A 15,707-nucleotide genomic window follows, 5' to 3' on the forward strand; every position below is an offset into this window, starting at 1 on the left:
ACCACACACACACACACACACTAGAACAGGCATGTTATGTTCTTACACTGTTGTGAAGTCCTGTAGAGAAATAAAGACTGTTCTGGATGACCTCTCTAGACTAGAGTCAATCAACAGCAGCCACGCTGGCAGTTTCGCTCCAGGTTTGTCTGTGTATATTTTTTCCTCCCTGGAAAATCACCCCTGATTATGGTCATCATCCAGCTTCTCCGCTTCCACAACATCCCCTCAAAGTCCACACAGCCTTATTTTTGTGGAATTCCACTTTTTTCCCTCCTCACCCCTAGACCTAACTCTTACCTTAAACCCTAACCTTAACCCCAAAAGCCTAAACCTAAACATTTAAATATAATTAGACCAAATTCAACAACAAAAAGAGTCCTACCTTGTCAAGGCATTATGTGAATTTTTAGGAGATTGGCGTCATGATAATGTAGGAAAACAAGTGTGTACACACACTCTCTCACACACACACACACACACACACACACACACACACACAGCCCCTCTCCTCCTGTCACCCCACTGAGAGCCTATAGCTGTTCTGTGGCTGAGAGGGCACTCTCCATTAGCTGCCTCTTGCTTAATTGATGAGGTGTTCAAAAATGTCTTCGCTCGTCACTCGCAGGGAAAAGTACACCCAAAGTTGGCCGAGGAGCTGTGGTCTTGATGGAACAGAAGTGGTGAGAGAGATGCAAAGCGAGGAAAATATATTTTTTATATCTTGCCATTATGGAGTTGGACCATGGTTGAGTCTGAAATTGCACCATATTTCCTTTATAGTGCACTACTTTTGACCAGGGCCCTTAGGGCTCTGGTCATAAGTAGTGCACTATATAGTGAATAGGGCACCCCATGTATCTCTCCCACTCTGTAACGGCACCTTTCATTGTTGAGTGGATTCCATGATGCTTCTGTCTTACGTAATGCAACCAGAAAGCTAAAATGTCGGAAAGTGAGTGATGATGAGCGCAGGACTGTGAGGAAAGGATTGATATTGAAGGGGGGCTGAGGAAGAGGAGAGGGTGTAACTTGAGCCTGATGTATTTAGTCCAAAGTCCATATCGGGTTAACACAAGCTAAACCTGGGTTTAGCTTTATGATCAACTCAGAGAAGCAAAATGACAATGGAGAGAAAATGCCTCCTTCCTCTTTCAACCTTGGATATACAGCACTACTACTGCTAGTAGCTGCCTTCCTTTCTGATTTAGGCTTGTAAAATTCCAGAATCGTATTTTTTGATTGTCTGGATCTTATCATCTGTTCCGTCTGGATTTCGAGCAAGGGTATAATGGAATTAATTTTTGCAACTCCAACTCCTCCTCAAAGATCTCCAGTGGTACTGTGTCATTGAGTAGCAACCTCATGTTTCCTTCATTCAGTGGAAGTGGTCTTATGCAATGCTGCTAAATGTGTCATCTCTCCACCATCACCGCCTTAGTTCTCTCTACCTGTCAAGTAGAGGTTTGGTTAGGCTCTCGGAGGGCTTATTGGCACGCATTATCAGAAGATTGCAGACGACACAACAGTGGTAGGCCTGATCACCGACAATGACGTGACAGCCTATAGGGAGGAGGTCAGAGACCTGGCCGGGTGGCACCAGAATAACAACCTATCCCTCAACGTAACCAATACTAGGGAGATGATTGTGGACTACAGTAAAAGGAGGACCGAGCACGCCCCCATTCTCATCGACGGGGCTGTAGTGGAGCAGGGTTGAGAGCTTCAAGTTCCTTGGTGTCCGCATCACCAACAAACTCGAATGGTCCAAACACACCAAGACAGTTGTAAAGAGGGCACGACAAAGCCTATTTCCCCCTCAATGAGTCTGAAAAGATTTGGCATGGGTCCTCAGATCCTCAAAAGGTTCTACAGCTGCCTGGAACGGCAATTGCTCAGCCTCCGACCGCAAGGCACTACAGAGGGTAGTGCGTACGGCCCAGTACTTCACTGGGGCTAAGCTGCCTACACCAGGTGGTGTCAGAGGAAGGCCCTAACAATTGTCAAAGACCCCAGCCACCCCAGTCATAGACTGTTCTCTCTACTACCGCATTGCAAGCGGTACCGGAGTGCCAAGTCTAGGACAAAAAGGCTTCTCAACAGTTTTTACCCCCAAGCCATAAGAATCCTGAACAGGTAATCAAATGGCTACCCGGACTATTTGCATTGTCTGCCCCCCCAGCCCCTCTTTTACGCTGCATGTTCCACAGAGTACTATTATGCAAGCGTTGCAGTTGCCGTGACTACAGTGCAGCAAGTCAATCTAAATCCAAAACACTGTTGTGTGGTTCATCAGTCTAAAGATGCTCATCGGGCTTAAAGATGCTCTGTGGAGAAGGCACAGCATGTGGAGAGCTCTCTTGTTAGGTTTAAATACCACCTCTCTGACATTTGATTATAATGCGGCTATATTTAGCCTGCCACTTGGCGACAGGCAGCTCTTTCTGCTTGATTAAAGCAGCAGTGACTTAAGAAGCCATGTTTTGGCTCTGACACTCTGGCTGGTGAGATCTCAGCCAGTCTCAGCTCATATCAGCTGGTCTCATCTCGTCTTGTCCAGAGGAGGAGGGAGACGTCTGTGTGTGTGTGTGACACAGGCTGATGGGCTCAGCATGAGGTCCGCTACTCTCCCCTTCGTCCAGTGCGAGCCTTTCGAACAAAAGAAAATACTTCAATATTAATCTGTCTGCCTCCCCCTATTGTTCTCCTGCTCCTGTTGCCCCGGGAAACCATGGCTAAACCAGAGTCCCTTTCGTCTCATGCAAGCCGTCTCATGACCACATGACCGTTGTCCATATCTGCATTTATTTCACCTTTGTTTTAACAGGGAGTCATATTAATACCCTGGTCTCTTTTACAAATTAGCACTACATCAAATAAGAAATGCAATCAATAAATGGGTGCATGCAAAAATGCATAGCCTGCAATGTCACACACACTGGCTCAGGTGTTGCATTGTGCATGTTGGATTCCATTGCAGTTGGACTGCGCAGAATCACTGCTTGGGCTTACTCATTATGTGATGATTGATTCAGCGCCTCCTTCAAACTGATCCCCTCAAACACGCTGATTGACTGTCTCATCTCGTTCAAAGGCTTCTTTTAGCAGATTATGACTGAAACAGAAGAGAGCAGCCTCAAAGGCATCTTTAGGTGCTTGGACCCGCTGGAAGTTGGTGAATAGCAGTGAATGTCCCTCTTCTTATTTGGTTCTCATTGGTGTAGGTTGAAGTATCCGCTAGATGCTGATCTCGGGTCAGTTTGGCATTTACCACACTATGTTTAATGTTAAGTGTGAGGAAGCTCATCCTAGATCTGTACCTAGGTGGAACTTCGCCCCGGAGCGTACTAATTTGTCTATCACCATTGTTTACTGCATCCACCCCTATGCTGTGTATTATATATTGTGTACTCATGGCGAGTATGAAAACAATAAGGCTATTGTAACAGATGCACACAAACACACTCCTGACGTGGTTGTATAGAATAGCTTTTGCGTGCAGCGATCACATGACATTCTGTTCATTAGAATTCTGATACATTTTCTTCTTTCTCACTGAAATCTCTTTTGTTTCTTAGTGATTGCTACTCGTTGCAGAAGGAATAATTCTCATTAGAGTAAAACTCTACAGCGCATAGACCAATCTTTTGCCCAAACACTGCGGGTCTCGTCAGAACTCAGTTTGGGGCGAGCCGTTCCTGAAGGTTTACTAATTAATCTGGGACTGGTCAATCGCTATAGAACAAAGCTCTGTACAAGCCTTTTGGATGCAAGATTTTGTCACTCTGTCTGCGTCTTTGTTATTGGCAAGCTCACCATGGGTCGCAAATGGTAAAAAGCCTGCCTCTTGTTTTCTCTCCACTCTGTGCCGATGCTTTGCTTCTTACTTCAGAACAAATGATCACCGAACAGGTAGTGACTGTTAAGAGATTTTTAACAGGAACCTTGGGATTTTTGTCCAAAACACGTAGTCTGCAAAGGTTCTCTTATTGATATTGAATTTGTTTAAATGCCAGTGCTGATACCGGTAATCCACTCGTGGCCAAGCCACAGACCCAATGGCAATATCCTCTTGTCAGTCCAAGCGAAGTTTCCCTCGGACTGTGAGAGAGTATCAGCCTTGAATTGATGACGGGGCAATCTGGTCCACCTCTCAGACAGGCCAGTCATTAAAGAGATACTTCTGGATTTTGGCAATGAGGCCCTAGATGCTAGTAGATACCCATAGACTTCCAGTCATTGTGCTGTTGCTCGTTAGCATTGGCTCGAGAAACTGCCTCGAACTTCCTTCATACTGGACACAGATGGTATCTACAAGTTCATCCGTCTCTGTCTCCCAAAGTATCCCTTCAAGGTTACCTTCACACCGGCTGTCTCGTCTGGCCTCGTCTCTCTCCTCTCTCTTCTCGCTCTCCCCCCCCACTATTCCTGTCCTCTCTCCAATCCTCCGTCCTATTCCCTATGTAGGGCCCATAATGACGATGGGCATGATGACAGCCTTTCATACAGCCCCCTGAGAAAATAGAGCCCTGTCTGAGCCTCATCACCACCTCTGTCATGTAACAGCCATTTCTTAATGGGACACTTTCTCCCAACCTTGGTGTCTTCATCCTCACAGGAATACGAGGATAACATTTGTTGTTTTTGTGAAATCTAGAGAAACAAACAGTTAAAAAAGGGCAACCCTATTTCCTACATATGGAATAGCACCCAATCATTTTTGGACAAAAAACGATTGAAACGAGTCATCTTTTATTTATGGGAGATGCCATCACATTTTCTTTTTTGCAGTGTGACTGTTCCCAGCACCCCATTCCATTGAAGCCTCTTAGTAGCCCTGGCATATCTAAACTCCACACGTCTGTCGGTGTGAGGCGAGCTTATCTGAACCTGCGTCAGGTATGGAAATCACACCACCGTATGCTCGGCCATGGGAACAGCATAGCCACTGTGGCATCGTGTATCTGTTGCGGATGGATGGTACCATGTGGTCACACCAGTTTGGCTACCTGTGCTCATGCTATTGGGAGAGAGCACACATCACATGCGTACATATGTTGTTTCAATTCTGGGTGTGTGTGTGTATTTTTGATGTGTCACACGCATACATGCCTGAGGCAGTGTGTATGTGCACAGGAGTCTGGTTCATTCATGCGTGTGTATTGATCTCTCCATGTCGTATTTTTTTTCTGTCAGTTCCACACCTGCACGGTTTGCTCCCAACGCTGGTGCCTGACCTTATTGATCTCTCCTCTCTTTTTCTCTCTCCTCTCTCTCTCTCCTCTCTTTCCACAGATCTGCTGAACGGCGCTCAGGAGAAATGTGAGCTTCCCCCCATGGACGGCTTCCCTCACTGTGAGGGCAAAGTCAAGGTGAGCGAGACGCACGCACACCACACGCACCCAATCAAACACACACACACACACGCACGCACCCAATCAAACACGCACCCAATCAAACACACACACACACACACACATATAGCAACCACCAGCAGCAGCAGTAATCACAGTCCTACAGCCCCAGGCCGGTGTCTGCCCGGAGCAGATACCGTCATATCATAAAGGCCATCTGCTCTGCGGGCTGCTCCCAAGCCTCTACTGGCACTGGCACCAAGGAAAGGTAGGCATGGCTAGCCGATCACCATTGAAAAGAGGGCTCAAACAGGCTCCATAGCGGAAACAGATGAGTTGTTTTGTCCTATTTAGCCTCAGTTTGTCTCAAATGTCTATCTCCTTTCTCTTTTTTTATGAGATTATTTCAACCACATTACATCTCAAGTGTTTTATTGAGGTTAAATCAGAATGCAGCTTTTCAATGTATTCTGTTGCGTGTGGCCTAAATGTTTCTGCTGATAACTGTCGGCTAGTAAAATAACTTCAGACAGTTTATTTTATTCCTCGGGCGCTTTTATGGGGTATGGTGGAAATCCCAGCTGTCACAGTGCTATATAATACTGTACTGTACTGGCAACCTTTTCCATCCTGTTATTGTGCTCTGATGGTTAATAATTATTTGAAAAATCTTTCAGAAGGTTTTTAAGCAGGAACAAAAGACAAATTGAAGACTTCTTGCTCCTCCCGATTACAATATACTCCGGAATTCATAAACCTCTGTAGAATACCTTTAAGTCAATGAGCTGCAAATGATGTTTTCAGCTGCCTGGCGTGACACATTCCAGGGGATTTACTTGGGTGGCTGTCAATCTCAGTGGAATTAGTTAGGGCAGTCTCATATAAACCTACACCCACTCTGCATAGCCAAATCATTCAAAAACAATGGGATGGAAATCCGATTTATAAAATCAGATGGAAATTGCAGCGATGGAAAGAGGTAGGCTACTTCCCATATGGCAGCCTATTCCCTATGTAGGGCCCATAATGAATAGAGTGTCATTTGAGACTCAGCCTTAATGTGTCAGTGTTGGAGTGGAACACCATTATTCCTAACCCAGAATGTGTAAGTGATTGCCATATTCCCCCGTAGCCTTGGCCAAGTCGTAGCCTCACTCTGCTCCTTCACTCTGCTCTTTCACTGGGCGTCAGCAGACTGTTTTGCACATCTCCATCTGTGAACATCTGAAAACACTGTATTTTGCAGTTGAGTCTCGAAAAAACATCAGCCCATTTAACAAAAACACTTTTTCACTTTCAATGCTGTTGACACTTTGCCCAGTCACATTTTTGTCACTGTTTCTTTGCTTATATTGCCTGGTTCTTTTTCTTGGATTGATGAGTCCTCACACACACAGACATGGGATGGGAGGACTGGCCAAGATGTGGATTGATAGGCTATACTGGTATCTATTGTGTTCAGTCCTGATCAAGTCTCTCCTCCTCTTCCTCAGTGGATGAAGGACATGTGGCGGTCAGACTCATGCTACACTAACTACGGCGTGGACGGCTCCACCTGCTCCTTCTTCATATATCTCAGCGAGGTGAGTGAGTGTGTGTGTGTCCGTGTGTCCGTGTGTCCGTGTGTCCGTGTGTCCGTGTGTCCGTGTCCGTGTGTGTGTTCTTGGTTGTCCATTTATGTTTGTTATGGTATGATCTACTCGTTGACATTCAGTGTTAACAGCCTGGGGGATGTGGTACTCCCCAGCTCTTTACGTATTCATCCATTGCATCTCCACGCGCCCTTGACGACTGAACTATTTACTTGTGAATTATCCTACAGCGTTGCATTTTTTTCTAGGCGTTAATATGGAAACATGTACTGTAGCTATGTGATGACCTTAGCGAGTAGAGTATGCACATGCAAACACTACACTTGAGATGTAAAGCCCATTTATACCGTAGCATTCACAAATAAGTTTGTCCTCTGGTGGTCAATGTGAAGCTCATTGCTAAGTAGCAATGACCCAACTGAAGTTTGTTTTAATCAAACTCAAGTCCCTGACTCTTTATGCTGATTATTCTCTGTCAGATATGGAAGCTTCTAAATGTTGTATCGGTTGAGAGCAGTGCTTGGGGGAAGAACCGTGCAATGTACTTTTACTCTACTGGAAAAAAACCTGTTTGGAAAGACATGCACCAGACTCATTAAAGGAAAACTCCACCCCAAATCTATATTCTGGTATTTGTTTCATTAGTCCATTGTTGACATAGTCCCAAAATGTTTTGCATGACAGCAATCAAGATGTATACCTTTCATAAAAAGCCAGTATGATGCATTTTGCATCATGATACAACACTCAGCATCATATGACACAAAATGCGTAACACCGGCTGTATTTCTGTATTTTTTAAAGTTTATATATCTTGAGAACTTGATTGCTGACAAAACATTTTGGGACTGTGTGGGTGGAATTTTCCTTTAACCTCTAGTGACTCCCCATCCCGCATGAGGGAGCGTAATCATCGACTGACACTAATTAGCATAACGCAATGGACATAAATATTCCTATTCATGAAAATCACAAGTGAAATATATTGAGACACAGCTTAGCCTTTTGTTAATTTTGTTAATCACCCTGTCATCTCAGATTTTCAAAATATGCTTTACAGCCAAAGCTAGACAAGCATGTGTAAGTTTATCGATAGCCTAGCATAGCATTTTGTCCAGCTAGCAGCAGGTAACTTGGTCACAGAAATCAGAAAAGCTATCAAATTAAATCGTTTACCTTTGCTGAGCTTTGGATGTTTTCACTCACGAGACTCACATTTAGATAACCAATGTTCATGACACGAAATGCATAACACCACGTATTTCTGTATTTTTAAAAAGTTTATATACAGTGCATTGCGAAAGTATTCGGCCCCCTTGAACTTTGCGACCTTTGGCCACATTTCAGGCTTCAAACATAAAGATATAAAACTGTATTTTTTTGTGAAGAATCAACAACAAGTGGGACACAATCATGAAGTGGAACGACAATTATTGGATATTTCAAACTTTTTTAACAAATCAAAAACTGAAAAATTGGGCGTGTAAAATTATTCAGCCCCTTTACTTTCAGTGCAGCAAACTCTCTCCAGAAGTTCAGTGAGGATCTCTGAATGATCCAATGTTGACCTAAATGACTAATGATGATGATTACACACAGGTGGATTGTATTTAAGTCTCCGTATAAATGCACCTGCACTGTGATAGTCTCAGAGGTCCGTTAAAAGCGCAGAGAGCATCATGAAGAACAAGGAACACACCAGGCAGGTCCGAGATACTGTTGTGAAGAAGTTTAAAGCCGGATTTGGATACAAAAAGATTTCCCAAGCTTTAAACATCCCAAGGAGCACTGTGCAAGCGATAATATTGCTGCAAATCTACCAAGACCTGGCCGTCCCTCTAAACTTTCAGCTCATACAAGGAGAACACTGATCAGAGATGCAGCCAAGAGGCCCATGATCACTCTGGATGAACTGCAGAGATCTACAGCTGAGGTGGGAGACTCTGTCCATAGGACAACAATCAGTCGTATATTGCACAAATCTGGCCTTTTATGGAAGAGTGGCAAGAAGAAAGCCATTTCTTAAAGTTATCCATAAAAAGTGTCGTTTAAAGTTTGCCACAAGCCACCTGGGAGACACACCAAACATGTGGAAGAAGGTGCTCTGGTCAGATGAAACCAAAATTGAACTTTTTGGCAACAATGCAAAACGTTATGTTTGGCGTAAAAGCAACACAGCTCATCACCCTGAACACACTATCCCCACTGTCAAACATGGTGGTGGCAGCATCATGGTTTGGGCCTGCTTTTCTTCAGCAGGGACAGGGAAGATGGTTAAAATTGATGGGAAGATGGATGGAGCCAAATACAGGACCATTCTGGAAGAAAACCTGATGGAGTCTGCAAAAGATCTGAGACTGGGGCGGAGATTTGTCTTCCAACAAGACAATGATCCAAAACATAAAGCAAAATCTACAATAGAATGGTTAAAAAATAAACATATCCAGGTGTTAGAATGGCCAAGTCAAAGTCCAGACCTGAATCCAATCGAGAATCTGTGGAAAGAACTGAAAACTGCTGTTCACAAATGCTCTTCATCCACCCTCACTGAGCTCGAGCTGTTTTGCAAGGAGGAAAGGGAAAAGAATTCAGTCTCTCGATGTGCAAAACTGATAGAGACATACCCCAAGCGACTAATCGCAGCAAAAAAGGTGGCGCTACAAAGTATTAACTTAAGGGGGCTGAATAATTTTGCACGCCCAATTTTTCAGTTTTTGTTAAAAAAGTTTGAAATATCCAATAAATGTCGTTCCACTTCATGATTGTGTCCCACTTGTTGTTGATTCTTCACAAAAAAAATACAGTTTTATATCTTTTTATGTTTGAAGCCTGAAATGTGGCAAAAGGTCGCAAAGTTCAAGGGGGCCGAATACTTTCGCAAGGCACTGTATCTTGAGACCTTGATTGCTAACATATATAAAACATTTTGGGACTGTGTGTGTGGGTGGAATTTTCCTTTAAGGGAGAGAGGGTGGCTGTGTACCAAATGCCATCCTATTCCCTATTTAGTACACCACTTTTGACTCGGGCCCATAGGGAACCCTTAGGTATGCAGCCAGTGAGAAGTCTGATCAGTGAGACAGTTCTCTATCACCGAGCATTTTGCACTCAAGTCATGTGACCATTTCACCATGGCGATATGCATGTATTTCCATATAGTATCAGCCTTGTTCTTTCCCTCTCTGCCTCTCTCACGTGTTCTGTCTGGCACTCACGCACGCAATGCACCCTCCTCAGAGTGAGGAGGCATTTGGGATGTAGCCCAATTTCCCATGCTCAGAGTGGACAGCCAGACGGATGGACCCAACGTTGAGGCTGTCACAGCTAAAACCCCAGCCTCCATTTTAAGGGCCAGTTGTAGTGTATCAGGGTTCCACTGGTTGCCTCACTGGCTCAGTGAGTGAATGAGGTTGATTGAGGCTTAATTGATTTAAGAGTTTATCCAAATGGCAACCTATCCCCAATGTAGTGAACTACTTTTGGCCAGAGCCCTATACCCTATCAGCAGACACCCCCAAAAATAGTGCACTATATAGGGAATAGGATGTCATTACAGTACATGACTATCTCTGTATCTGCACTCAACAGTGAGGCTGGTCCCACCATAGCTAGTTGATGCATCAACCCCTCCCCCGCCCAGAACTTCTGAAGTGAGAACAAATCGAGCCAGGCCTCTGTCAGCATGACATCTGCTTTCACTGAAATAATTACCTGTCTAATGATTGCCTGATTTGCCCCCTAGGCTGCATCCCAAATGTTACCCTATTTCCTATATAGTGAATTACTTTTGACCAAGGCCTATTAGGCTCTGGTCATAAGTAGTGCACTATATAGAGAAGAGTGTGCCATTTTGGACACAACCCTGGTGTCCTTTCCTCCCTCCCTCGACACTGCGTCCTCTCCTCTCTCTCCTCTTCGTTGGCAGAGTTCACAGGCCCCATATGAATCACTCTGTCACATTTTACATCTCAGCTCCTTCTGATGTTAATGTAATTTTAGGTGGAGAACTGGTGCCCGCGCCTACCGTGGAGAACCAAGACATTGAATGAGGAGGCCGACCGGCGGAGCCAGGTGAGTGTCTGAACTGAAGGGCTTTCCACACTGCCAAGCCGAGTCAAACTGAGTATAGTTGCTAGAACCGCGCTGGAAAGAACAACAAGAAAATATAATATTACAGCCAACACAGTTTGGTTCAGGTTGACACCATGTGAAAATGACAGTGTGATAAGAAAATATCTTAAAACACAGTAGTCTCTGCGCCCTGCTGAAAGCCCAACAGTCTGGAGTCCTTTTCACTCTCACCCCTCTGGGGACTGGCCAGGGGGCAAAGAGTATTCAATTTGGACTTATCGCATTATCCATAACCGGGAGCGGGGTAATATTTAAAGCCAATAACGACGAATACCCGGCCTGAAGACATGCCAAGTCACGAGGGCATTGAATTGCTTTTATAATGTTATGACATCATGTGCTCTTTAGAAATGACCTCTTCCGCTTGTCTTTTAGCTCAAATGGTATCGACTAATGGATAAGCAATGTTAGTGCACATAGGCTAACACACACACACACACACACACACACACACACACACACACACACACACACACACACACACACACACACACACACACACACACACACACACACACTGTCTGTAGAGTAACTCCAGTGATTCTGCTAGTAACTGACTATAGAGCGGGAGAGGATTTATACCATGATGCCTGTCGCCATGCCAATGGGCACTCGCTCAAATCTCCCTCAAGTGCCGTCTGAGCTCAGAGCTCCGGGCGTGGCTCGTCGTTATTGGCTTTATATATTACTCCGCTCCCGGTTATGGATAATGCGATAAGTCCAAATTGAATACTCTTTGCCCCCCTTCGGGTATATGTCAACATGAGTCATCCTTTTGTCTTTGAGATCACCGTTGATGGTGATTGTGATTTTTTTTCACGTTTTTTTTGTTGACCAGGGCCCTTAACGCTATGGTCAAAAGTAGTGCACTATATAGGAAATAGGATGCCATTTGGGATACAACCCCAGACCTGTCTGTCCTGATGAGGGATGGTAATACACTGCTAGAGCGTTGTTAGTGCATTGTTTCCCCTGCCTTAGCAGCTGTTAATGGCAGGCAGGGCTGCATCTCAACCAAGTCGGCTTTGGGAAAGTTTTCTTAAATATTGACCCGAGAAGCTGAGAAATGTGTAGATTGCTATCATTGCATTCCAGCATTCAATGAGGAGCCATATGTCTTTGTAATGCAAATAGCGCCTGGCAGAACTTGGCACGTTGTAGCTTAAGTGTTTAAGTTGATGAGAATCCTCTTTATATCCTGTATGTTGTGACCAATCCCTTCAAGTGAATGGATTTCGATGGATTTCGACACCAATGTGCGTGTTGGAGATTGACAGCATTACAGAATCACTGATCTACAAATGACCTCAAACCCTACATAACCACTCATTATGTAATGAAGATCAGTGATTCTCTGCCTCCTTGCTCAAACTGATCATGACAAACACAGTTGGGCGTGCTCGTTTGTCATCGTCCTGTGCCCCAGGTGGGTAGATATTTCACTTTAGTCTAAAATGTGCACACTCCGCCCACCTGGGGCTTCTGCCGATCCAAAACAAAAGTGCCTACTGACTGTATACCTACCCCCTTTCAGAGGCTAACATTCTCCTTCTATAGGGTAAACCTTGAAAGAGGTTAGTGGGATAAACCATAACGCCTAAAGAGTAGGGGTGTCTAAATTGTGTTGTCTTATTCCTAGACGGAGATCCGGACGAGCTTCGAGGAGCTATATCGGGTCATGTCTCGGCGAGAGGAGTTCCGCTGGATGATGCTCCGGATCAAGCGCATGGAAGACCCCTGGATCAACGCCATCCGCGCCCTGGCTGCCAAGCAGAACCTGGCCAAGCGCAAGAGGAAGAAGGTAGGACACGGACACACTCACAAACACGTACTCGTGCACACACGCACACACCTACTCATGCAAGCTTGCACTTACACACTTGCATGCACACACACACACAAACACACCTCAGGAAATATATTATCTACTTGGACAAGAGAACAGAATCAGTCCATGCCTTTCTGAACTGAGAAAATTTAAACAAGAAAAGTCCATTGTGTTCTGGGTAGCTACCTGGCCCCAACAATTAATAATGGAGATTTCAGTTCCCTAGTGATCTTCAGGACTGTAAATAATTCACCTCCACCTCATCTTTCTGACTATGGCTTCAAACAGTATGGATATGACATATGGGAGAGCCCTACTCCCTCTAGTTAGAGTGGAACAAAGTCTCTTGCACTTGAAACGCCAATTCTTCACTTTTTTCCAGAAGTGATTGGTGTAAGCATAGGCTTGAGTGAGTAAGAGTACACTTTGGGAGAAGTGTGGGGAATCGGGACTCAGCCCAACCTCTATCATGCCAAAGGCTCAGAACAGGAACAAAGTAGCCTGATCCCAGATCTCTTTGCGCTGTTTTGTCAACTTGGAGCCAACTTGGCAAGACCGCACAAACAGATCTTTTTATACTATTACATAATCCTCTCTCTACCCGTGAATTCCTGGACATTTTTTTTTAAATTGAACCTTTATTTAACTAGGCAAGTAAGTTAAGAACAAATTCTTATTTACAATGGCGGCCTACCAAAAGGCCTCCTGCGGGAACGGGGGCCTGGGATAAACATATATTTTTTTAATTTATAAATACAACATAAATATAGGACAAACTGCAATGCACCTTAGTGATTGCGTCTCCGTCCCAAATTGCACCCTATCCCCTACATAGTTTACTATGGGAACTGGACAAAAGTAGTGCACTGTATAGGGAATAGGGTGCTGTTTGGGACGCATTATTGTGGCTGGCTAACACAGCAGCTGAAAGTGTGTTGAGACGTCCATAGAAAGCACAGAACATTGTAATGTCGGATTCTCTCCTGTGTCTGTGTTCCCTGGTGAATAGAAGGAGACTTGTGCGCTCTGATGTTAATAATGATAGGTCTTCTGTGGAGTGCATCTTTGACGTACATTCTGCTACGTTTGAATAGGGAAAAGGCCTTCTTACATTTTTCCAACCCATTGATTTGTGTTTGGATTATTTCAAGAACTAAAGACACACACCCAGATGGTTGGCGATTTGCCTAACATACTTGAAAAAGAAAACAACAAAGTTGCACACTATATTACACCCAGTGATTTTATTGGGTTCCAGTAATAGTGTATGCATTTTTTATATGTTGATGATAATATATCCCATTCCCATAAATCTTTATATTGATAGCCCCGTTGGGAATCAAACTCTCAACCCTGTCGTTGCTAGCACCATGCTCTAACCAACTGAGCCACAATGAGAAACAATCGATTTAAACTGAACTGACACTCTATACCCCTCTCTCTACATCAGATCCTGGTGCACCTGGGCCTGTTGACCAAGGAGTCAGGCTTCAAGATTGCAGAGAACGCCTTCAGTGGGGGCCCCCTGGGGGAGCTGGTGCAATGGAGTGACCTCATCACCACCCTCTACCTGCTGGGCCATGATGTACGCATCTCCGCCTCCCTGGCCGAGCTCAAAGAGTGAGTTCGTTGAGTGTGTGTGTGCACCCCTCGGACACATCTGGGTGGTGTTCAGTGCGGAGTACCGTAGCAAAACGGTTAAAATGTTTTCCAACGTAAAATTATAAAGAGCAATTCTTATTGAACAATTCTAGGATCATAATGAATAAAATTATATGGACAGGTTAGGACTTCATCCCAGATCATCAGCACTCCTACTCTGAGACGCTTTATGGGATACAGGCCCAGGTCTCCCCTGTCCATGTAGTCTTATTCATTGTGATCTAAAAGACGAAACTGATCCTAAATCAGCAGCACTCCTACTCTGAGATGCTTCATACATACAGCCCCAGGTATTACCTCCCCAAAGTCACCTTTGGAATGAACAGAAGTATAACTTCACAATACAGCTAAAGCTAGTGTAATGTGAGGTGGTTGCAACCCACCTGCAAAAACTACCACATGTTCTTTGTGTACTCTAGTCCTGCTTTGTTAGGTAAAACCTGTCTCAAATTACTTCCTACTTGAATAATCAAATCAAACTTTATTTGCAACATGCGCCGAATACAACAACTGTAGACTTTACCGTGAAATACTTATTTACAAGCCCTTAACCAACAGTGCAGTTCAAGAAGAAGAAAATATTTACCAAGTAGGCTAAAATAAAAAGTTATAATAAAAAGTAACACAATAAGAATAACAATAACGAGGGTAAATACAGGGAGCTCCGGTACCGCTTGCCGTGTGGTAGCAGAGAAAACTGTCTATAACTTGGGTGACTGGAGTCTCTGACAATTTTATGGGCTTTCCTCTGACACCACCTATTATATAGGTCCTGGATGGCAGGAAGCTTGACCACAGTGATGTACTGGGCTGTTCACACTACCCTCTGTAGCGCCTTACGGTCAGATGCCGAGCAGTTGCCATACCAGGCGGTGATGAAACCGGTCAGGATGCTCTCGATGGTGCAGCTGTAGAACCTTTTGAGGATTCTGGGGGCCCATGCCAAATCTTTTCAGTCTCCTGAGGGGGAAAAGGTTTTGTTGTGCCCTCTTCACGACTGTCTTGGTATGTTTGGACCATGATAGTTTGTTGGTGATGTGGACACCAAGGAACTCGACCTGCTCCAATACAGCCGCGGCGATGTTAATGGGGGCCTTTTCGGCCCACCTTTTCCTGTTGTCCACAATCAGCTCCTTTGTC

The 15,707-nt window shown here is 44.5% G+C and overlaps 1 protein-coding gene across 2 annotated transcripts in view; it reads left to right on the plus strand.

Moving 5' to 3' along the window:
• Nucleotides 1–15,707, plus strand: part of LOC135543600 (alpha-1,6-mannosylglycoprotein 6-beta-N-acetylglucosaminyltransferase A-like) — a 103,807-nt gene that overhangs the window by 40,364 nt on the left and 47,736 nt on the right. For both annotated transcript variants that reach the window (XM_064970995.1, XM_064970996.1), the window contains 5 exons: nt 5,296–5,372; nt 6,848–6,937; nt 10,946–11,017; nt 12,717–12,878; nt 14,356–14,525. In XM_064970995.1, the coding sequence (XP_064827067.1) occupies nt 5,296–5,372; nt 6,848–6,937; nt 10,946–11,017; nt 12,717–12,878; nt 14,356–14,525 (571 nt within the window). The remainder of the gene's footprint in view (nt 1–5,295; nt 5,373–6,847; nt 6,938–10,945; nt 11,018–12,716; nt 12,879–14,355; nt 14,526–15,707) is intronic.

The sequence above is a fragment of the Oncorhynchus masou genome, chromosome 7 (assembly GCF_036934945.1).
Source record: "Oncorhynchus masou masou isolate Uvic2021 chromosome 7, UVic_Omas_1.1, whole genome shotgun sequence".
Classification (NCBI taxonomy): Eukaryota; Metazoa; Chordata; class Actinopteri; order Salmoniformes; family Salmonidae; genus Oncorhynchus; species Oncorhynchus masou.